The 25806-nt window shown below is 38.5% G+C and overlaps 1 protein-coding gene across 3 annotated transcripts in view; it reads right to left on the bottom strand.

Annotated features, from left to right (window-relative positions):
- The window catches only part of EndoB (endophilin-B), a 243010-nt gene that overhangs the window by 64733 nt on the left and 152471 nt on the right, over window positions 1-25806 (bottom strand). Inside the window, exon 7 of one of the 3 annotated variants that reach the window (XM_067145791.2) lies at window positions 743-1234. The exons of the other annotated variants lie outside the window; for them this stretch is intronic. Within the exon in view, the coding sequence (XP_067001892.1) occupies window positions 1129-1234 (106 nt within the window). The 3' untranslated portion in view covers window positions 743-1128. Of the gene's footprint in view, window positions 1-742; window positions 1235-25806 lie in introns of those variants that run through there. 3 annotated transcript variants of the gene reach the window in all.

Raw genomic sequence — 25806 nt, 5'->3', positions numbered from 1 at the left:
CCTACTGGTCATTATGCTACGATAAAATTAAAATGTACAATTCTGTATAAAAATTACTTTAGAAAAATGAATTCAATTGAAAAAGTCTGTAATGCTGTTTGTTTTAAATTCTATGATTGAATCCCTCCATTTCTTCAACTACAACACATCCATAGGTGATGTCGCTATATGCTGTTCAATGTATTTCAGTGCAACCTTGTATGTTTCTTTTGCCGCAAAGAAACAAATCTTTCCGTTTCCTTCTATATCTTAATCATCTATAGCGTTTGCATTAACATAAATCTGGAGACTAGTGGTAACGATTTAATAATCTGTTGGTGAGCTCAGTAATGTCTCCTTCAGCTACCTAATCTTCTAAATCTGTCAGTTGAATGTCTTGCTGAATAATTTGTTAATCTTGGATGATTTCCACTATATCAGGATCTAAAGTTTCAACAAGACCCATTTTCAAGTTAGGACAAGCTCAGTGGGCGGGCAATTGGATATCCCCACGGTGGATATGAGAGGGTCTACAGTATTGCTGTTACTGTCTCAGCAGTTAACATATTCAAAAACTTGCACAGCAATCTGCAGTTGCCAACACACAGAGATGCAAGTACTCAAATCTTTGATGATATGGTGAATGCTCAATATGCTTTATCCATTAAAAGCGATTTACCCCCTTGCATTAGCCAACTTCTTGTAATAGATATATTACTCTACTGAATTTAAGGAAACATACCAGTAATTAATTCAAATTGGATTAAAAGAGAAGAAAAGTGGTAAAAAATGATACCACTATCAATTATTTATTGAAAACAGATATAGAAAAAAAATTCTCATTTAGAATTGCTTTGACATTTATCACATTCATGGATTCATATAAAGGTCAGAAATCCTCATTTCAATTATTCATTATACAATTACTAGTTAAAATATTACTAACTTAACAGTCTTTTCATTTACTGTTAATATTCCTAGGCAGAAGATTTTGGAAAATGTGTAATAAAATCACACCTACTTATCCCTCCCAATTAATTATGGGGTCATTTGTACAGTTTCTATTGGTCTACTATTCTCTGACAAGTAACTAGAGTGAACAACAAAAATAAAAGAAGCACAGCGATAAGGAAGTGCAGGTAAGCAAATCTAATCAACAATGGAAAACTGGAATTCTTTGACAGGGGATGAGGCAGGGGTAGTGAGGTCCACTTCTTCGCTGTTCACGCGTAACATGGGAGCAGATTTAACATCGCTGAAACAAGCAACATAACATCAACAACAGCTACAAACATTGAGAAAACACGTTAGAGATAAAGGGAACATCAAAGCAACAAATACAAAGAATGGATAGCTTATGAAGAAAAGGAAGAAGTATGTTTATACTTTCTCAAGCTGTTCTGTAGTACTCTCCAATATACACACCGCATTTAAGTATCGAAAATATAGAATACCATGGCACATTTACATACATATTATGAAATGCTGAGAATACAGTGAAGACAGAATATAAAAATAAAGTATTGCAAGAATTAACTTCTACATATTTATGAATACAAATTTTAACTCGTTAGACAATTTAGCTCCTTTACAAATTTAATCTCTCAAAACAGATGCCTTACTGACAGTATTTTGTTAAGATTCCTAGTTGTTAAAGTGTCAATCTAAAGAATGAGCAACTAAATAAAATTAAAATGAAGAATGAGAAAGACAGTGACTTCGTTGTACAAACAAGATACAGGTTCAAGAGTAAGGCAATCAATCTTTCACCACAATCATTTAATCAATGATATGGAATTAGGATCCTGGTTTCACAGTCCTCTCATGAACTTCCCTTCTACATACTAAGTCACAACAGAGAAGCCATTCTATTACAGCTACTGTGGCTGAAACTTGCCTCCGCCCTGGATAACACCATATTTTCCTCATATCCTGCATATGCATAGCATTAAACATATTTAGCTAAAATTCTCAACCTTCCCTTTATACCCTCAGAGCATTCAAACTAAGAACCAGCCTTGTGGTGTTCCCTCTATCAGTGAGAGTGACAGTCATTGCTGTAAATAGGGAGAGTTCAGTGGAGGTGATGCAACCATAAATCATCACGAACTATTTTAAGAAGTTTGTTACTTTCCAATGTCATGATAGAACATGCTGAAACTGCCAACCTTTTAGGGATGGCTGGTTTAAATCAATAGTTCTTTATACAAGTGCTTTTTTTTTTTTTTTTTTTTTTTATTTCTGCTACTTTCCAATTCTACCATTGGAATAATACTGACTATTTAAACCATTTTAAAAGGTTACTGAATGGCACTTGTCCACTGTTAGAACAGTATCCAGCCAGTGTCAGTTGTACTAATTCATATCCGTGTTGCTTGTGCTGTGGTCTGGTTCTGAACCAACACAGCGAGATGAGTGGTGGGGAAAAAAATGAGGGTTTGGCTCTCATTTGATGACATATGAAATGAGAACAGAAAAGACTTTAGAGCAGATTGCAAGAAATGTGGATACGAGTTAGTAGACCAAGTACAGAGAATGTAGAATCTTATAGAAAAGTTGAAAGATGCCAATAGTGATGGAGGTATCATATTAATGTGATTTTGATCTGTTATTTTATGAATGAATGAATGAATGAATGAATGAATGAATGAATGAATCAATCAATCAATCAATCAATCAAATCACCACTGCTCTGCATTTAGGGCTGACGACCAGGTGGCAGATTCCCTATCAGCTGCTTACCTAGTCTTTTCTTTAATGATTTCAAGGAAGCTGGAAATCCATAATTCCTCCTCCTACGGTACAACAAATATTTGGCTCAGTTTGTCCCCTTGAATTCCACCTTCTTCATATTATGATCTTTCCTACTTTTAAAACCTCCATTCACGCTTCATCTTCTAGTGATGTCATTCCATGGCATCTCTCCATAGACAGCTCAGAACATACCAAGCAGCTTGTCTCCTTACTTCCATGTTTTCTCAACAAAAAGTTCGCAAAATTTTCATAACATTACTCTGTTGTAAATCACCCACAACAAATTGTGCTGTTTTCCTTTGGATATTTTTCCTGTTCTCAAATCAAGTAATCCTGATGAGGGTTGCATACACTGGGGTATTGGGGTCTTACCAGTGACTTATATGCCCTCTCCTTTACATCCCTACAATAACCCTTAAATACATTCATAATGATATGAAGAGATCTGCAACCTCTATTTACAATCTTGTTAATGTGACTACCCCCATGAAGATCTTTCCTTACATTAACAACTACGTACCAGTACTTAACACAATAATTACCGGATTTTCCACCCTGTTTATCATGGTACCATTGTCTACTGTCATTCTCAGGACTTAGCCGAGGTTCTTTGCAGTCGCTTACAATCCTGGTAACTTAATTGAAGACCTTTGTGCAAGAAGGTTAAATCCTCTAGATATTAGCAGATGCCGACATATTTGCTTTGTAGAAGGTGTTATAGCTAAAAAGCTATTTTGTTACATGGAAGAAAGTGTCAACAGTTTTGAATTCAGAAGAACTCTGGAAATAACTCCTTCTTGATGTGGTAATCTGTTATTATTGGTAACAACTGCACATATCCATAGTTGCCTTACCAACAAGCCATTTTGGAACATACGAGAACATTTTAAATCCAATATCACATTAGAAAGTGTTTCATCAACAAGTTTGTTCACGAACAATATTATCCTATTGACAATATAAAGTTAATGCCAATACATTTGTATAAATGTTACTCCAGCAACGAGAACAAGTCAAATGTCCATAAAATAGACAATCATCAACTGCAGAAAATTGTCAATATAGTTTATGAAGTTTTAACGACAGTCATACAAGTTAAGCAACATGAATCAATACAATTAGCCAGATCTCAAAAGTTTATTTTTTATTTACTTTTTATTTTTTAAACAATTTAAAAGAAGTTCACCAGATGAGTTTCGTCAATAAAATGTTAGACTTAGATAGATTTTAGACAAAAAGTTTTAACTTAAAGACATAATTTTATTGTTATATGACTTGTAAAATATTATAAGATTTGTCAATTAGTTTTATAGGAATAATCTTAATCCAAAAGAATTATTTCATGATCTTATACAACCTTCAGTGAATAATAGTTGGCTGATGATGCTCACGAAAAAGGAGCGAAACATGTACCATATAAACATCTTAATAAATATGTAAGTTTGTACTATATTTTTATTGTATTGAATAGGTGGTAATTTACAAAATTATAAGAATTTGTATCACAAGTAGATCTTCAATACGGACAAAGAAGATGAAATTTATAACCTGCAACATAAAACTTAGTCGAGCAGCTCGTCTCCTTTCTCCCCAGTCTTCCCAGCCCAAACTTTGCAACATTTTTGTAACACTACTCTTTTGTCGGAAATCGCGCAGAACAAATCGAGCTGCTTTTCTTTGGATTTTTTCCAGTTCCTGAATCAAGTAATACTGATAAGGGTCCCATACACTAGAACCATACTCTAGTTGGGGCCTCAGAGACAAATAAGCTCTCCCCTTTACATCCTTACTACAACTCCTAAATACTCTCAACCATGTGCAGAGATCTGTACCCTTTATTTACAATCATATTTATGTGATTACCCCAATGAAGATCTTTCCTTATATTAATACCTAGGTATTTACAATGATCCCTGTACCGGGCGGTACACCTCCACTCCGCTAATTTAAAATGTGCGCCTGGTGAAACTCCTCTGCTGGAGGAAGTCTGAACTTTATTGACAGTATTAATTTTCTACCGTCTCAGAAGATGTCACCACGTGGAAAATTTTGAGTTTTTGAACTGTGTCATTTTTGATGTGTTTTTGTTTCGCTTGAAGTTAGAAGTGTGAACTTTCTCTTCTAGAGGACACTACTGAAGATCTACAATAGTGCAACCTAGTGCGGAGTCAAAGAACTATTTTTTTGGAGAAAATTTAATTTCAAGAGTTTGTTCTTTGTTAAATTTCTTTCTGTCATTGTTTAAGTTGGCAATATTTACCCCTTTCTTCCCCTTGTTATGAATGTATCCAATCCCGAATTTCTTCAATTAATTTCTATCCAATCAGATGTATCTTCCCCCAACTTGAATCTGTTGCGGGGTCCTATCCAATAAAGAGTTTGTGGGAGGGTGTTTTCTTTCCCCTAACGCCTAGAAACTTCCGCGAGAGTATTTAAACTGCTGATTTTTGGGTCTCTAGGCCACTTCTGTTCCATCTTTCAGTGTGTTAAGTACATAGCAGGGGGCGGGAAGCGCCTCTTTCTTCTCCAGCCGTTCAACACAAGGTAATGGCCGATTAATAACTTCTTTCTTTGCTAGCTCAGCAGTTTAACTTTCGGGGCGGGTTCTAAGCGTTCAACCATGTAACCTTTTCCTAAAATGTAACTTCTCTTTTCATCTATTCTCTTGTAAAACGACATATTGGGATAGAGAGTGCTAACCCTCTCGAGCTCCCACTCACATTGTCTTGAGGTGAACTTATTTTCTCAACCTATTCTTCGTTAATGTAAAACAAATTGTTCTTTTCTTAAGTCACCTCTTTAGCATGGGATTAGCCCTTGTATTAACGGCCTAGTGCCAAGTAGGTCTTAATCAAAGTGTATTAGGAGTGCTAGTTCGCCTCCTCTCAAATTGTTATTTTAGAGGTCATTTAATTAACCTGCTTTTCTTTTAATAGACCTCAGTAGATTGGGTATTTTACCCCTGTGTTTATGTCCGTTGAGGACAACTTGAAGGTGGAGTTTGGTGTGGCCTGGGAGAGGCTTAAATTTTGAGAGCGAGTGGCTCTTTTGAAAATTCTGGGTTGTATGCCTCATGGAGGTTTTTCAGTGTAATTTGGAGCAAGGGCTCCTAGGTATAAATGGGGTTTTCTCCCCCTCTGTTAAAACTTGTGTTTGGGGTAAAACTGAGCTGATTGCCCAAGCATTGTGAAGTCAGGGCGCGAAGCCCAAATTCTGTAAATATTGTAACTAACCCCTTTTTGAATTGCTACTTTGTACCTGCCATGCTTGTTATTTCTTTGTTTTCGAAAAGAAAATATAACCTTGTTAAATTTTAAATTAATTTTACATTGCACTATAATTTCGTAGCTTGAAACCCATTCACACCCGCACCTTCTTTCACCTCTACCTACCACGGAAAAATCCGTAACAAGTGGTAGCAGAGCGTGGTTGAATGGGTCTCAATTTAGCCCCTTTTGACGGCTAAATATTGTTTGTTCCGAACTCTAACTATTTTCCCAGTTGCTGGAATTTTTTGAGTTTTTCAAGATTGGTCTGTCATCATGCCCGGCCCTCGCGATGTTCTCCTTCTTAACTATTTGCGTAAGGAGGAGTTGATCTATGAATTAACTATCAGAAATGTGCAATCTGGAGGCACGGTTGCAATAGACACTAACAAACTTAGAGAGTCCCTTGATTTGCCCATTTCTATCCCCAATTTGGGAGAGAAAGAAATTGATGACTCTCTTTCCACGATCGTCGAGAACATTACTGGGCTAGCATCGGTCGTTAGTTTTTTTGATGAAAATGATCCGTCCCCTAATCAAATTAAGCGTGTGCAAGGCAGGCTATATCATTTTTCAAATAGAGTTAATGATCTGTTGTCTCTAAAGGTGAATGACGTTCAGAGGAAGGAAGCTAATACGCTCCTTGAAACTATTTCTGAATTGTCTAGTAAAGTCACTCAATTGTTAACTGGGGAAATTCCTCCCAAATCTGATCAACCCACCATAGTGAATGTAGGTAGCGAGGAAGAGTCTCCTAAGGGAGAAGTAAATAGGAAAACCCCCACTGCTCAAACTATTTCTGCCCCATTGGACAACGAGTCTGAACGCCGTGCATCGTTGAGTAACATCCGTTCTGAATTAACTTCTTTGCCCCTGAAACCTCTACCTACTATGTCACCCGGGTTTAGCAGCTTGCCTCATCCATTGGCAATGTTGCTAAGAGGTATCTCTAAGTTTTCTGTCAACACCACCAGTGAAGTTATTTCATTTTTAAGATTTTTAGTTGAATTTCAGGATCACGCCCTTGTGTTTTCTCTTTCCCCTTGTCAAATTTTACAAATAATCTATCCTTATGCTATTGGTGTTCTCTCAGATAAAATAGTAAGAGCTATTGCTGAACAGTCATCTATTGAAGATTTTCACGCACACTTGCTTGCAAATTTCATTCCTGCCCGCGCGAGGTCATCTCTGATTCAGAAATACTATTATCGGGTACAGCGCTTGGATGAAAACTTGGCTGATTTCATACAGGACATTAAGTTTTATACTAGGGTGTTTGCCCTTCATTTTCCTGAAGATCAGATTGTGCAGGCTATTGTAGAGGGAATTTCACCTCCCTATAGGTCATATTTGTGTTTCGCGGCGTGCCCGCAAACCTTCTCGGAACTTGAAGCGTTGGCCGTCTCGGCGGAAGGAGTTAGATACGCCGATTCTTTGCGTGTCGCGAAAGAACCTCCGCCTTCCTTTAGTAACACTCGGCCTCCACCTCGCCGACCAGTCAATCCCCGTAAATGTTATGCGTGCGGGGCGCCTGACCATCTGCGCAATAAGTGTCCTCTGATCAAGTCTAGTAGGGCAAATAATGGAGCTGGTTCATCACAAGGCTGTTTTAAATGTGGGGCTTTCTCACATATCGCCAAGAATTGTCCCAATTCGAATAGCACCCCCTCCTGCTCAACTTCTGGGGTAACTTCCAACAACAATCAAAAGTGACTAGTGGCTTCGGCTGAGTCAACTAATTCATCTTCCCGAGGCTCAGCCCCTGGTAAGCAGATCGAAAATTCTGGGAACGTTCAATCTGCTAATCTGTCCTTTGAATGCCCCAAAGAGTGTCTTAAGATTGCGGCGGATACTCCCGCACCTGTTCCTTTCCTTAAGATTGAGGTAAATAACGAACCTATAACAGCTCTATTAGATTCAGGCAGTGTTTGTTCCATTATTTCGGCTGAATGGTACTCGAAATTGAAGTCTGTTTGTAACCTACCTGTCTATGACTCTTCTCCTGTGAAATGTGTTTCTGCTAATACATCTCCATTAGAAATTCTAGGTTCCTTACTGGTCAAAATTCGTATTTTTAAATTTACATGGAAAATTAAATTGTTTGTGGCCAAGCAATTGTCTTGCCCCATTATATTGGGAGCTGACTTTATTTCTCACACTGGTCTTGTGCTCGATCTCCAGTCTAGGTCGTGCACATTCAAATTTGCTTCTAGTTGTAAAATTCCACTATTAAAGTGTAATTCTGTGTCATGTTCTTCTATTTCGCCTACCCAGGATGAGATGTTGTTAGACCTTAGACATCTACCTGAGGAGCAGGCTGATAGTATTCGCAAACTGTGTCAGTCGTTTCCCGAGGTATTCTCTGATACTCTTGGCGTTACTGACCTGATCGAATACAAAATTGAGGTCACGGATTCGATTCCTGTCCGTTTTCCACCGTATAGGCTATCTCCACCTAAAATGAAGGCTCTGAAAGAAATCATCGATCAGATGTTGAAGGATGGTATTATTAGGCCCTCTAAGTCAGCGTATTCTTCGCCTATTTTTCTAGTCCCGAAACCCCAAGGGGGCTTCAGGCCTGTAATTGACTACAGGGCTCTCAATCGGAAGGTGGTGTTACAATCTGTGCCCCTTCCCGACCTTCATTCTTGCTTTTCATGGTTTCGTAAGGCCAAGTTCTTTACTATCTTGGACTTGAATCAGGCCTATAATCAAATTCCCCTTGCTGAAGAGTCTAAACACCTTACAGCGTTTGCCACGGACTGGAATTTATACGAATACAACCGCGTGCCTTTCGGGCTCCCCACGGGGGCAGCTGTGCTCACTAGGCTACTAGATAGGGTCTTCTCCGACATCAAATTCGAGTACTTATATCACTATTTAGATGATGTCGTCGTATTTTCAGAGACTTTTGAAGAACATCTAGATCATTTGCGAGAAGTTCTCGATCGCCTTCGTAAGGCTGGGTTAACTGTTAAGTTGTCCAAGGTTGCCTTTGCTAAGCCCTCTATGTCATTCCTAGGGCATATTGTGTCACCCGATGGTGTAGCAGTCGATCATTCTAGAACACAGGCCATCCGTGATTTTAAACCTCCCAAGGACATTAAAGGTATCGCCAGGTTCATTGGTATGGTGAATTTCTTCAGGAAGTTCATTCCTAACTTTGCTAATAGAGCGGCGCCCTTAAACCTTCTTCGTAGGAAAGGCATCAAATTCGAGTGGGGACCTTCTCAACAAGCCGCTTTTGAAGACCTTAAATTAGCACTTTGTAATGCCCCTGTACTTGCTATGCCTGATTTCTCGAAGAAATTCATTGTCCAAACCGACGCATCGTCGTCAGCAGTAGCTGCAGTCCTTCTTCAAGAGACTGAATTAGGGAGGCGACCCATCGCCTATGCATCTAGGACTCTATCGGCTCAAGAAGCCAAGTATTCCATCTATGAGCTCGAAGGGTTGGCAGTCTTATTTGCCTTAGAAAAGTTCCGTCTCTATCTGGAACATGTCAAATTCGACCTGGAGACAGATAATCAAGCATTAAGCTGGGTCTTAGGTAGGCCGCGTCGTACTGGTCGTATAGCCCGCTGGGCTATTCGTATTTCCGCCTTCCAGTTTGATGTTAGACATATCAGAGGTACCGAAAATGTTGTTGCTGATGGACTCAGCCGTATGTTTTCAGAAGACGTTGAGAACCATGAACAGGTCGACAGTTCATCACCTCCCGAGTCCATGCTATCTGAGGTTAATGCCATCCTAACAGATGCTCCCATGCTTTTTAGGGATATTGAGAAATACCAACGTGAAGATCCGACGCTGGCTCCGATAATGGAAACCCTTTCTTCTGGGGAACATGTTGTCCCTTATGTTCTGAGGAATGGTGTTCTATGTTGCCCATCGAGGCATGATAGGATGATGAAAGTTGTCGTTCCAGCTGTTCTTGTACCTATGATCTTCAAGTATTATCATGAGACCCCATTAGGAGGGCATCTTGGAATCTTTAAAACTCGTGAGAAGATTCGTGAAATGTTCATCTGGAAAGGTATGGACGGTGAAATCCGGGAACTTGTAAAAGCTTGTAAATCTTGTTTGCTCAGTAAACCCACCATGTCCACCAAGGTAGGCCTTTTGTCTTCGCATCAAGCGTCGCGCCCCATGGAACGTCTGTATATCGATTATGTAGGACCCTTCCCCCAGTCAAAGGGTAATGCTAACAAGTTCATCTTTGTGTGCGTAGATGGTTTTACCAGATTTTCTTGGTTATTTCCGACTAAGCTGGCTACCGCTCAGTCTACCATTACCTGCTTAAATTCTATTTTTGCTTCTTTTGGTCCGTGTCAATATATTGTATCTGATAATGCTAAGGCTTTTACATCTAATTTATTTCGTAAATTCTGTTTTGACTTATCAATCTCTCATGTAACTACTTCTGCTTATTACCCTCAACCATCTCTGGCTGAAAGGGTTAACCGTAATCTCAGGTCAGCACTTATTGCCTATCATCATGAAGATCATTCCAGGTGGGACACGTCCCTGCATTGGATAGCTTTTGCTTTGAATTCGGCGGTTCATGAATCTCACAAGTTCACTCCAGCTTCTTTAATGTTCAAGTTTGTTCCCAACTCGCCGCTCTCTAACCTCTGGTCTCTGAATGACATTCTACCCGAGATAATAGATCCGGACAACATTAAAGATCTTTGGAAGAAGGCTAAAGCCAATCTTAAAGTGTCTCATGAAAAGGTTAGGGAAAGGTATGATCGTGGACGGAGACCAACCCCTTTGAAGGTAGGTGACCAGGTTATGGTCAAAAATTTTGTTCCCGCGGGCAAGCTTGCCCCCAGATTTCATGGGCCTTGTATCATTCTCGATTTTCTTACGCCGGTTACCTTATTGTTAAGTAATCCAGCCACCGAGAGGATATTTAGGGTTCACCTGTCCCAGGTGAAACCGGTGTAATTTTGTGTTAACTTGCTTCATATTATTTTGAAAGGATATGAAGGTTATATTTTTTTTTTTGAGTTTCACTTTTATGGCATTCTGCCCCTTCTATAATATTTTGGTTTTAGATGTAAGCCTTTTGTAAAACCCGCCCCGATCCGTTAAACTGCCATCCTGTTCTTGCCACGGCCATTACCACGCTCCCGTCTCCTGCTCCACCTTACACTGTGGCTTCATAAGATTAAATGCCACGGATATTTGCACGCCGCTGGCCCCTCAACCTCTCCACAAGCCTGTACCCTCAAAAAAGATGATGGTCCAACACAATTCTGCCGCCAAGCTTTAATGTTTCAGTGCCCCCGCAGCCGCGCGGCGTCGTGCAGCAACTGGAGCTGAGGACGGGCCCCCTCGGCCCAAGCGAGGACGACGTGTGCACGGCGAGCCGGAGCTCTCCTCCCGGCCAAGGCTGATGTGCGGCGCACGACCTGCTACTTGCCCGCAGCCTGTATATGTTCACCGCGGGCGCGGCGTGCTTCAACACCTCTGCTCCCCTCATAGTGCGGGCGAGCGGTATCTCAGGGTACTTGAGGGGTCCGAGCGGCCTCCTTTGGATGCAAGCCGCAACGGCCGGTCTGGCAATCCCACTTCATCACCATCTACTACATGAACAGATACCATAAGTAATGACTACACTTGGGAATTCAACTGCAATATTTGGTGGACTTTGAAATTTTTTTTTCCTTCACTTTCAAGTATAAAAAGTTATCTTCAGAAATTCAACTTCTACAAATATAAAGACTTTACTTCATCTGCAACAACAATTTTGAAATCAAATCAACCCCAAATTAAGAAAATCTTATAAATTTTTTGGCAATCAATCTTCATACCCACAGCATAACTTGGACCTTGTTTCAAACTGATTTCATGTGTCATACCTGGAGGAACTTTTGGGGGGGGGGGGGGGGGGAGGTCTGTACCGGGCGGTACACCTCCACTCCGCTAATTTAAAATGTGCGCCTGGTGAAACTCCTCTGCTGGAGGAAGTCTGAACTTTATTGACAGTATTAATTTTCTACCGTCTCAGAAGATGTCACCACGTGGAAAATTTTGAGTTTTTGAACTGTGTCATTTTTGATGTGTTTTTGTTTCGCTTGAAGTTAGAAGTGTGAACTTTCTCTTCTAGAGGACACTACTGAAGATCTACAATAGTGCAACCTAGTGCGGAGTCAAAGAACTATTTTTTTGGAGAAAATTTAATTTCAAGAGTTTGTTCTTTGTTAAATTTCTTTCTGTCATTGTTTAAGTTGGCAATATTTACCCCTTTCTTCCCCTTGTTATGAATGTATCCAATCCCGAATTTCTTCAATTAATTTCTATCCAATCAGATGTATCTTCCCCCAACTTGAATCTGTTGCGGGGTCCTATCCAATAAAGAGTTTGTGGGAGGGTGTTTTCTTTCCCCTAACGCCTAGAAACTTCCGCGAGAGTATTTAAACTGCTGATTTTTGGGTCTCTAGGCCACTTCTGTTCCATCTTTCAGTGTGTTAAGTACATAGCAGGGGGCGGGAAGCGCCTCTTTCTTCTCCAGCCGTTCAACACAAGGTAATGGCCGATTAATAACTTCTTTCTTTGCTAGCTCAGCAGTTTAACTTTCAGGGCGGGTTCTAAGCGTTCAACCATGTAACCTTTTCCTAAAATGTAACTTCTCTTTTCATCTATTCTCTTGTAAAACGACATATTGGGATAGAGAGTGCTAACCCTCTCGAGCTCCCACTCACATTGTCTTGAGGTGAACTTATTTTCTCAACCTATTCTTCGTTAATGTAAAACAAATTGTTCTTTTCTTAAGTCACCTCTTTAGCATGGGATTAGCCCTTGTATTAACGGCCTAGTGCCAAGTAGGTCTTAATCAAAGTGTATTAGGAGTGCTAGTTCGCCTCCTCTCAAATTGTTATTTTAGAGGTCATTTAATTAACCTGCTTTTCTTTTAATAGACCTCAGTAGATTGGGTATTTTACCCCTGTGTTTATGTCCGTTGAGGACAACTTGAAGGTGGAGTTTGGTGTGGCCTGGGAGAGGCTTAAATTTTGAGAGCGAGTGGCTCTTTTGAAAATTCTGGGTTGTATGCCTCATGGAGGTTTTTCAGTGTAATTTGGAGCAAGGGCTCCTAGGTATAAATGGGATTTTCTCCCCCTCTGTTAAAACTTGTGTTTGGGGTAAAACTGAGCTGATTGCCCAAGCATTGTGAAGTCAGGGCGCGAAGCCCAAATTCTGTAAATATTGTAACTAACCCCTTTTTGAATTGCTACTTTGTACCTGCCATGCTTGTTATTTCTTTGTTTTCGAAAAGAAAATATAACCTTGTTAAATTTTAAATTAATTTTACATTGCACTATAATTTCGTAGCTTGAAACCCATTCACACCCGCACCTTCTTTCACCTCTACCTACCACGGAAAAATCCGTAACAATCCCCAAAGGGAACTTTCACCCCATCAATGCAGTAATTTAAAACTGAGAGGACTTTTCCTATTTGTGAAACTCACAGCCTGACATTTATCCCCGTTTATTATCATACCATTGCCTACCGTCCATCTCACAACATTATTGAGGTCATTTTGCAGTTGCTCACTATCTTGCAACTTATTTATTACTCTGTACAGAATAACATCATCTGCGAAAAGCCTTATCTCCGATTCCACTTCTTAACAGATATCATTGATATATATAAGAAAACAAAGGTCCAATAATACTGCCTTGAGGAATTCCCCTCTTAATTTTGACAGGGACAGATAAAGCTTAACCTACTCTAATTCTCTGAGTTCTGTTTTCTAGAAACAGAGCCACCCATTCAGTCACTCTTTTGTAAAGTCCAATTGCACTCATTTTTGCCAGTAGTCTCCCATGATCTACCTTATCAAATGCCTTAGACAGATCAATCGCAATACAGTCCAATTGACCTCCTGAATCCAGGATATCTGCTATATCTTGCTGGAATCCTACAAGTTGGGCTTCAGTGGAATAACCTTTCCTAAACCCAAACTGCCTTCTATCAAACCGGTTATTAATTTTGCAAACATGTCTAATATAATCAGGAAGAACGCTTTCGCAGAGCTTACATACAATGCATGTCAAACTGACTGGCCTGTAATTTTCAGCTTTATGTCTATCACCCTTTCCTTTATATACGGGGCCTACTATAGCAACTCTCCATTCATTTGGCAAAGGTCCTTCATGCAAACAATAATCAAACAAGTACTTCAGATATGGTATTATATCCCAACCCATTGTCCTTAGTGTATCCCCCGAAATCTTATCAATTCCAGCTGCTTTTCTAGTTTTCAACTTTTGTATCTTACTGTAAATGTCATTGCTGTCATAGGTAAATTTTAATACTTCTTTAGTATTAGTAACCTCCTCTATCTGGACATAAGGAAGCTTGTTAAATTAGCTCTAGATATTAAGTCAAGCAAAAATCATATTGAGGATGCCAATGCCGGCAGCATTTCAGCAGAGAATACCTACACAATATTAATGATAATGGAACCTAATGTTAATGAAGATAAAAATAGATCAATCTCAGGTAAGAACATATAATATACACACCCAGTGGCGGCGGGCACTTAGGAGTACATGAGCACGTGAACACCCAATTCTAATGCATATTCATGCATTCATGCATAATTCAAAATTGTTTCCTTTGTTTCGACCTGACTGAATCAATTGATTACAAGAATTCGACTTGTATCGAAGCCCTGAAACTGACAGTTGTTCGTTTAGAATGACAATGCAGGAAGCACACTGGCCGTAGTGCTACGAGCCTGAAGATTATGCGCATGCTGTGACGTCATGCTTTATGCACAGATAACCCTCATGAGCGAGGAGCATGGTAAGGTATGTATGTGCCTTTCCCTCTAAGCCACCCTCAAACCAGATATAGCATTACGGTTAACCACAAGGGTTTCTGTTACTGCTTGTCACAGCTCCAAAAGTTACTATTGCATTACATCGCCCAAAATTTTGCCAGTTGATGATGATGATGATGCTTGTTGTTTTAAGGGGCCTAACATCGAAGGTCATCGGCCCAAAATTTTGCCAGTAGGTAATTCTGAACAGGTGTTCGTAATTGCGGGAAAAGTTTGCTTTACATTATAGGTAGAGAATGGTTTCCAGTGAAATTAATTTAGTATCAGTAAATGTGGTACCAGTATGCATTATTTTTATGCTTCTTGTCATACGTAGATGAACTCTGCGCTATGTAAAACCAAGAAGTGTTTGTATCGTCTAATATTCGCTAAAATAGCCTACAGCATTGTAGCAAAGTTGCTATGAATTTTGGTTTCACTGAGATGAGTAGCTTCAGCTAACAGTGGCCATGGCTTTACTGTGGCTTTCCAGGAGGTGGTGAGGTTAGTTTCCTCCTGTTCGCTGTCCTGAGAATGGATTTCCATGGTTTTCCATTCTCGTCTCTAGCGAATGATGAAATACACCAACAGTTCCACGGTCGCTCCCCTCTCACGTTCTTCTAACCTCAAATCACCGCAGCACGTTCAGGGTATGGAAAGAAAACAGTTATAATTTTAGTTTTGTTGTACACTCGCAGATTAATCTCAGAAAAATGTATCCTCGGTAGCTGTGGTTGTACCATATTATGAGAGGAGAAGGAACCGTATAAGGAACTTCTAGTAAAATGATTTAAGTAAGTTGTTTTGTACTAATATGCAATCTACTTCGGTACATTTGAGGCGTGGACAAAAATGTTACTGTGAACCCCCTGAAAATTTTGTCGCCACTGTACACACCATATTTTAAGATGATATTTTAAGATGATATTAATTTATGATTAATGCAAGGTTCAGACAGGAATGATACTAATAAGGGAACCATAGTAATAGATGGTATAACATACAGTTCAGAAGAGGACTGCAACAATAATGAAAATAACTCATTTTGTGATGATGATGATGATGAAATCTTAGAAGACTGTCTCAGATTACAAACCAAGCTCAGATATGATGAAAAGAAGTATTGTACTTACACTATTTAGTGCTAACTTAATAATATGTTATCTTGGATTGATATTTACAAGTTATGACTCATTCATTATTGTTCCAGTGAGTTTTGATTCTGCAGACAGCTGAATACAGGATGCTAGTAATAAGGTCAATGAAGCCAATATTTCACCAATAGCACATATATGTAAAGTTGTCTATGTTTGTATACAAAATTTCACATCTAATAGTGCCACATTTAAAATATAACCCACTTGTAATAAATGAAGATATTACACTAATTTAGTTTTAATGAGATGGCCCTAATATTTTCTTGCCAAGAAAATAAGGAAATAAAGTGGCCTTGAAATTTTAGAAAATTATTATAGCTACACTATTATTTTGCTTCGTGCTTCCATCTTTTCCAATTTGCTGAGTAATTCCTTGCTAAAGATCATTCCAGATGACAGTCATAACAGAACAAAAAGCTACAGAAACTGGGCTCGAAGATGGTAGTGAAAACAGTGAAAAGGAGATATAAGGAAAGATTTCAAGGAAGAGGAATAGGCATGAAGCATTACGGAAAAGAAATAATGCCAAGAAGCAAAGAGAAGCAGGAAAACCTCACATTAACAGTAATGGTGAAGAGATCAGTGCTAAATACTCCAGTGTAGGCAAGCTGCTTTGTAAACCTAATTGTCATTTAAACAATGACAAACAATTCACAGATGAAGAAAAACAAACCATTTTTTATTAATATTATAAATTAGACGTAAACTTGAAAAATGTGCTTTTGTTTGGAATCATGGAATCTTTCGAGGTTAAAAATGAGTATATTTTCTCAAAAACATTGTCAAAAGTCATACAGATATCTTACAGTTAACAGTGAACAAAGGCAGGTTTGTAAAGATGCAGTTTTATCTATGTATGATACAAGTAGGAAAAAACTGGATATAAGAGACCAAATGCCGTACGAATGAGGAACATGATTGTTCACAAGCATATACAATCTCTCTGAGTGAAATGTCTCATTATTTAAGAATCTAACACCCCCATCATAGATAGGCTCACACTAATACATGCAACATTTGTGATGCTGGTGATAGCAATGAAGACCATGTTCAGAAATACAAAGCAGCCTTTAAAACCAAAAAACATGACAGGGAAACAACTTAAAAGAACTCAACAGTCTATATATGAACTTTGATTTGCAGAAAACTTTACCACTTCCCAAACTTTCCACAACAAATAATGATTTCTATTTGCAACAGATATGGCTGTACACAGAGGCGGATCCAGGGAGGGTCTAAGGTTTAAAAAAAACCACACGCACCTACCTCTAGTTACATTTAAAAGTTCGATTAAACTTTCAAGTTTTTGGGATCACAGGTTTGATGTTTGGATCAGGTCAGATAAATTTATTGGAACCCAAGCACTGATTTTAAATGAGCAACCACTGGCATTTTACACACACTGCTTCAGCCGTCAACTGAACTTGTGCATTACAAAAAACTGTGATATTAGGCGAATTGAGAATATCGTAGGGATTATCTCATCAGTGACAATGTTTATCTCTGCTACTGCAAAAATAATGCCTCCTCTTCAAAGAGTGTTACTGGTGAACCTGGTATCAATGAGTCAAAATAGACCAAGTTAAAAGCATGTTATCCTACTCACTGGGTAGAAAGACATGATAGCTTCATTGTATTTCAGGAACTAATATTACATTTTGTAAGGCTTCTTGAACAATAGAAGATGATCCAGATCGTGAGACCTTAAGTAAAGCTGTTGCCTTAGGCTCGGCTTTGAGAAGAAGTGAATTTATCATTGGTTTGGAAACCGCTGTTCACTCTTTGGCCAATACTGTGAAACGAATCAAGTTCTCGCAAGATCCTAAACAATATTTATCATCTGCATTGTCTTACATTGAATATAATGAGAAAAAATACCGATGAAAGATGTAAAGGCATTTTTATTACAGCAGTGGCATGGCTGCTTCAATGGACGAAGAAGGAATGAGTTAACTAAGGATCTTGAGGAGTACTTCAGGAAGGCAATAGGTTATTCTTACCCTTTGTTGTCCTCTTAATAAGCCTTTGTGATAATGTTAATAAAGTGGCCCCTTTAGAAGAAGTTATTCCCAGTAATTTTTCTAAAAGTTTTCAGTAGACGAAATTATTAAAACAGCAGAGATGTATGAAGCAGATTGCACAGCAAGAGCTGAATTAAGAGCAGAAATATCACTATGGAGAGAGAATTGGACAACGTCTCATCCAGAAGATAGTAGAAGGCCAAAAGTATGCATATATATTAGCTCTATGTAACAAAAACTTATTTCCCAATATTACACTACTGCTACAAATATTGGCCACCCTGCCAGTCAAGACAGCCTCTCCAGAGAGAAGGAATCCATATTACAGCTAACAATGAACCAAAAGGCAGAGGTTTTTCTCACATATGGACAGAAAATGAAGGTTCATTAGAGGTTTCTAGTTGTATTCTAGCTTTCCTATAAAACATTAGCTCCACCTACAACTCTAAAAATATTATATCTTGGAGTGATTCAGCTCTGCTCAAAATGAAAATTTTCAGGTTGTATGTTTATTGTGGTATATTTTAAAGTAAGAGAAAATACAAACTACACAACACAAGTTTCTGGAGGTATTGCACACCCACAATACCATATTTGAAGTTTCTCTATCCAAATAATATTTAACCAAGGCATGGATTAAGTAAGATGATACTAATTTATGATACATTTATAGATTCTGATAGAGATTTATTTTGCAATAACAAAAACGAAAGAGGGAAAACATTTACAGTGTTTATGAATACTCAACATTAATAGCATAGGCATGGAAAAGAAGCCTTTTATAGTAACATGAATAAAGTATAAGTTCCTTAATGAACATATTCTATCAAATGTTCTAAGATGGATGAAAGTGGAGGAGTTTGGAACTTTAACATATAGGTACTCATTCAGTGAAGAGCCTGAATGGTTAAATGTGGATCTAAAGAAGTACAGAATTTCTAATTCACATATCACACCGGGTAAAATAATTATGCAAAACTTTGACAATGCATATAAAATTGCTGCTCCTAAGCACGATGAGTTACAAAAGCAACTGCCATTTATTCCAGAATGTTACAGGGACTTTTACAATAATTTATTTTACAATAAATTAAACACAGTAGAATGCCTCTCTTATACTTTCTAAAGAAACAGAGGGGGAGTATTTTAAATTGAGGATAGTACTGGGGCACCAGAAAATATTGTGATGGACAAGAAAATATTAAAGATATTACAACATGTTCTGCTTTTGTTAATAGCAGACTATTTTTCCTAGGTATTCTTATTACAGTATTACCTCACATTTACGTTCCTGGCTTTTATGTTTTCCCATCTTTTACAACATTTCATGCTAGTCTCCTGAGATTTCCTATGCTCACACTTTATTAAAATCCTCGAATTTACGTTTGCAACATTTTATGCTTCCCGCCATTTACACCATTACAGGCCGCTCGAGAGGAAAAAATTCAAGGTAAAATGGCGTCGCAACTAATCTGAAACGCTTTAAGAAACCATGGCATGACGACGACCAAATCAAACAATCACGGTCTATAATAACTCTTGGAACTCTCAGTATTGAACTTACGCTTAACCAATGCAGTGCATTCTTTGATATCAGGTGTTTTCCCACAATGTCCTAAAATTTATTTTCAAATCCGACGAGTTAAATTAACCCTCTAAATCTCATATACACACAAACTTTCCACCATAATCCTATGACTTCTGAATGCAAGTAAACAAACACCCAATAATAGAAATCAAAAACATGTATAATACCGCACATACAGTATCTGGGTAATGGCAAAATGCAGACCCCAACAAAACCACAAAGAAGAAGAAGATATCAGGTGTTTGCTTTATTGCTAAGTACAGTATAAATCACAAGAAGAAGACGTTATCTAGTGATTCAGTGTTTGTTTTACCCAAGTTCATTATTTCACGGTTACTGTTTTACACTTGTGATTGTTGTTGGAGTTGTTAAAGTTATTGCCGCTGATTCATCATTTATTTTTGTTATTTGTTATGTTTTTTGTTCTTGTTATGTGAGTCAAGCGGTCAAAGTGAATTGCTACGATATTCCTTTCCCATTGTGTGTATTTGTTAATCCTCCTTTGTTGTTTTCCTGCTAATAATGGAAAAAAAGAAGGAAAGAATGTGCAGTTAAAATTTCTTCCTCTTAACTGCACAAGCAAGCTACAACCTACAGATTTAGGGGTTATTCACGCCTTTAAGCCACTTTATAGGAAGAACCTTGTGCAGCGAATTTTATTCCTCATGGATGCTGGAAAGGATCCTTCATCATTTAAAGTTTCAATCCTGGATGCGCTTCACTTCACAGCAAAGTCTTGGAAAGCCATGAAGCAGACTATCATCTCTAACCGTTTCTTGAAAGCAGGATATTTCAAGAATCATCCCGAATCTCAGCTGCCAGAAGAAGGCTTGCTACCTGATGTATGGAGAATGTTGCAGTCAGACTGCACTACTGAAGATTTTCCTCGGGTAGATGATTCTGTGATCACTGCAGAGGAAAGAAGTGCGGAGGAGTTGGTTGCTGAGCAAAAAGCAGCCGAGTCTCCCACCAGTGACAGTGATGAAGCAGAGGAAGACAGTGAAGTGATGCCTACCAGTGCTGATGCAAGTGCAACAGTGGATGTTTTACGCAGGTGTCTGTCATCTGTAGAGGGGGGGTGAAAATTTTCATAACCTTTATGAGCTTGAAAAACAAATAGAGATCATAAGAAATAAGAAGTGTAAACAGAGATCGATTCTGGACTATTCTGGTAGGAAGCAGTGATTGTGTAGTTTTCTATCTGGAATAAATTTGGGTTAATGTTGTAAATACAGGTACAATAGTAGCAATTAAAATGTTTCATTCAGAGAAAATATTGCATCTTAGATAATTCTATAGCCATTCTAAGAAAGTAACTACTGTATATTAAAAGAATATATTACACAAATTTTTAACCACCTACTGGTAACCTTCTCCTGGACAAGGGATGAGCAGAATTACAAAGGCAGTGTAATCAACAGTTAATACAGTACAGTAATTAACTTACATGGACCTTTATTTGAGGTAAGTACAGTAAATCGATTGAGATTGAAATACTCTATAAATTCATAATATGCATTTGTGTAACATTTACCTCCTTTTCCAGAGCATTTTTATTTATACCTGTACAAGTTGTTTCCCACGATTTACACTCGCCCCCCCATTTTACACCAGTATTTCTCGGTCCTTTGGAAGTGTAAAAGAGGGGTAATACTGTATATTCGAAAAATAAAATGTGGAATGTGTATTGACTGGTGTTCATATGCAAAAATTGCATACTGTAAAATGTTCACATAAATTAAGAAAGCTGCTATGCCTCAGGTGTAAATATTTTAAACTATTATATTGTTCAGTGAAATAATTGTTTTAATACATAAATTACTACACATAACCCTTTCTTCTTTTATACAAGCACACTTTATGCCATCCTCTCCACTCCGCAAGAAGGCGTTAACATTTTTTTTTTTTTTGACAAATAGCTTGAAAACATTAATTCAATGTATGGGTAGACCATTAGAGCTCACATTATAAGAAACTAAGTATGTTTTGTTGCTCTTATGTGGAAAGAAAAAACAAAATTCACATTTACATAAAAGTTCCAAGGCTTTAAAATTTACCTCAAAATATCTCAAAACTAATCAAAAATGAGTTGACACCTTCTTGCATCAAGGTCTTCAATTATTACTCTATACAGTAAAATATCATCCACAAAAAAAGACTTGTGTGCAATCAATATTATTTTATGCAAACCTAAGTGTTATACATGTACCGAAAACATCTGTCCTTCCAGTACACACAGTAACTGGAATATATTTGTAATTATGGCCTACACAAAAACAGGAAGCTGTTATGCCATGATATTATTAAATAGCAGAAACCAAAAGTGCATTCTCTAAATGATTTGGTAAGTAAATGAAACATGTGAAACACCAAGTGGACATTGTGAGCGTGTTAAAACAATCACATGAGCTGTAATCTACACGCATGATGCCGCAATGCAGTATAGTGTAGATGGTAAGAGCAAGTTAACTCTGCGCGGTGCCAGTTTTACAAGTGATAGGTTCAAGTCTGGAGCAGGAATACTCTTATATTTTATTTATTTTGTTTTGTTTTTACCATCTCTTAATGTATGTAAAATATCCTCTTTTATCCACATTTTCGATGAATGAAAGTGTATGTCACCCTAAGAAGGGCTGATATGTCATCAAGTTTGGATGAACAGAGGTAGGTAGGGGGATTCAAACTGCACCAACAGTGGTTAATTACATTACCAAGTGCTCAAAATGATGACCTGCTTAGTTTATGCACATCTGGGCATGCTGGTGAATGGATATTCTAGTGCACTGTAGTATACCCAGTGTTACTGATCTGCAGGCTTGGACGACGAGTTGTCGAAGTTGCTCAGGATTTTCTGGCTCCAGGGTGTAAACTGTTCATTTCAAATGCCCTCACAGGAAGAAATCTAATGGCGTTAAATTCAGTGACCTTGCAGGCCAAAAGACATGTTGTCTTCTTCCAACCCATGTTCCTGGATGTGTCTCATTCAGATGTTTACGGAAGACTAATGTCCAATATGATTGAGCCCCATCCTATTCAAACACTGGCCAGTGCGCCTTGGTAGGCGTGCTAGTTACCAACTGGTGAGCCCAAATTGGCACACTGGGATAGAATACTGGCAACCAAGAATGAGTTAGCTGGAAAATGTCTCATTTCCGATAAACTATTTACAGTATATTGCAAACATAAATTTACTCATTCAAGACAAATCCGTATTTCAGGTTCTCTATGGGAATCAAAATCTGTATCATAACTTTCTTAAACGTTCTTCATGAGCCACGTCCACCAGAAGTGGAAGTTCATAGAGTAGAAAGTGCACCTGTTAACAGACCTCAAATAAATAACATCCAATAAGGCGGTCACCCAAGACTCCACACCATGCATTCACTCCTCACTGCACTTGACAGGCTGCCTGTCGCACCCAGTGGCGACTGTCAGTACTCCAATAGTGCGGTTGACAGAACCATCATTGTGGAATCGTGAATCACCTCAGGACACAATTTTCCAGATTTCATAACAGCCACCGTAAGAAATTCATTTGAGCTACAAAATCCTGCCGGTGGTTCATTTAAGTGTAGAATGCAGGGGTGATATTTATATGCTTACAGTATAGTACAGAAACAAGGCTGATTTTCATGTACTGTGCAAATGCCCCTATACACCTGTGTGAATTATTCTGAGCTGTGTCAAGAACAGCCTCCTTATTCTGAACAAATGTTACAGTCTACTCTCGTCTGAAGTACCCCGTTGTTCATAAACATCTTAACACTGCAAGAAAAGTCTTTGCAGTTCGATGTCACCTGTTCGGATACCCTTCCTGATACATAGTGCCAGTAACAAATCCTCTCTTGCTTCCTTGCAGATAAGGATCATATCATACTGCTCTAGGCATACTACTCTCAGGCAATGCAGACCCATGGTGTTCCTCATATAGTGGTACTAATCACGGACAACAGCCAAACCTGCGGTGTTCCTCACACTGGTACTAATTGGAGGCAATGTAGACCCATGGTGTTCTTCATAGTGTGGCACTACCCAGCGCAGCGTACAGCACCTTTTCTCGTATGGAAATTAGTCTGCGTAGCTGAGTGCCCACTCCCTGCTTCGGTGGGATACACAAATGTTACAAATGAACAAATGTTACAGTCTACTCTCGTCTGAAGTACCCCGTTGTTCATAAACATCTTAACACTGCAAGAAAAGTCTTTGCAGTTCGATGTCACCTGTTCGGATACCCTTCCTGATACATAGTGCCAGTAACAAATCCTCTCTTGCTTCCTTGCAGATAAGGATCATATCATACTGCTCTAGGCATACTACTCTCAGGCAATGCAGACCCATGGTGTTCCTCATATAGTGGTACTAATCACGGACAACAGCCAAACCTGCGGTGTTCCTCACACTGGTACTAATTGGAGGCAATGTAGACCCATGGTGTTCTTCATAGTGTGGCACTACCCAGCGCAGCGTACAGCACCTTTTCTCGTATGGAAATTAGTCTGCGTAGCTGAGTGCCCACTCCCTGCTTCGGTGGGATACACACGACGGTACTACCACACGCAATGCCCAGACCTATGGTGTTCTTCACATAAGGATACTACTCCTAGGTAATGTAGATCCATGGTGCTCCACAAATGGTGGTAATAATCGCAAGTAACGTCGATACATGGTGTTCCTCACGTAATGGTACTAAGCACAAATAGTCTCATGGTTCTAATTTCACCATCCCTTGGTCACCCCTTTTAGTTGCTTCTTATGACAGGCAGGGGATACCGTAGGTGTATTCTTCGTCTGCGTTCCCCACCCACAGGGGGTATGATTGTACATCAAGGTTACAGATCTCCTCCTATGGTTATGAGGGTATTTATGGGTTGTAAGGATGTAAAGGAGAGGGCACATAGTCTCTGGTAAGACCACAATTGGAGTGTGGTTCCAGTGTAAGGGACCCCGCACCAGGATTACATTATTCAAGAACTGGAAAAAATCCAAAGAAAAGCAGTATGATTTGTGCTGGGTGATTTCTGACAAAAGAGTTGTGTTACAAAAATGTTGCAAACTTTGGGCTGGAAAGACATGGTCAACTTTTTTTTTTTTTTTGAAAGTAGGAAAGATCACAATATGAAGATAAAGATGGAATTCAAGATGACAAACTGAGGCAAATATTTCTTTATAAGGAGAAAAGTTAAGGACTGGAGTAATTTACTAAGGGTGATGTTAGATAAATTTCCAACTTTAAATTTAAGAAAGGAACAGGTAAACAACTGATAGGCCTGGGTGACAGCCTTAAACGTGTATCAGATGTGATTGATACAGTACAGAAATAAATTTGATTGTTTAAGCTGTGTTTCTCTGGAAACAACTTAAAAAAACACACAATTAATGTGACCCCAGATTAAAATATTAAGAAGAAATTTACAAATAGATTTAACATGGTTTTAACTCCTGCTCATTTCCTACTTACATGCTTGATTCAAAGTAAATCAGTAACACTGAACTGTTGCAACTAAGTGAATATGAGAAGAAACATGTACTTGATTGTGAAAGCACAATATAAATCTACTTCTCTACTACCACTGATGGTGAGTTCCAGACACAACCCCAACTATAAGAATTGTGTGCGTGTTTTTTTATTTTTATTTTAAGAAGCACCTGCTTATGAATGGTGGAAGAGAAAAAAAAAAGTACAATTGAAAAAGTTTATTTTCAGGTATTCTCCATTATCAAACAACTTTTGACTGCTCAAGCATCTTTAACTAGAGTAGAATAACATTTCCTCTTTCATTTTACTTCATTCAAAGTTTCAAAACACATTGGGAACTGAAGAAACCTCTAAAGAAGTGTTCTTATTTGAAGTGTTTATTTCCTGTGATCGAGTTTAATTTCTTGTTGTGTTCACAAAAACCATTTCATCATTTAAATACTTTAAAGCCATTTCAACTGCTTGGTCTTATTGTGACCTAGAATAATAAGTTATTTAATATACAGAGGCATTCAATTATAACTGTCATTATTAAGAACTGACAAATTATTTTGATTTGTTGATGTCATTACGAGCACAATGAAGGTTATTGATGTCGGCTTCTCATCTCCATCTTTTATGTAGAGGGCAAAGCCAATAGCATGTGTTGTGTATATTACCTTTCTCCAATTTCTATCCATGTTACAGGTTTTTTTCATTATGAAGAAGTGAGTGAGCTTAGTACTGTAT

Source organism: Anabrus simplex, chromosome 4 (genome assembly GCF_040414725.1).
Source record: "Anabrus simplex isolate iqAnaSimp1 chromosome 4, ASM4041472v1, whole genome shotgun sequence".
In the NCBI taxonomy this organism is placed as follows: domain Eukaryota; kingdom Metazoa; phylum Arthropoda; class Insecta; order Orthoptera; family Tettigoniidae; genus Anabrus; species Anabrus simplex.
This window is presented reverse-complemented; position numbering and strand designations above follow the sequence as displayed.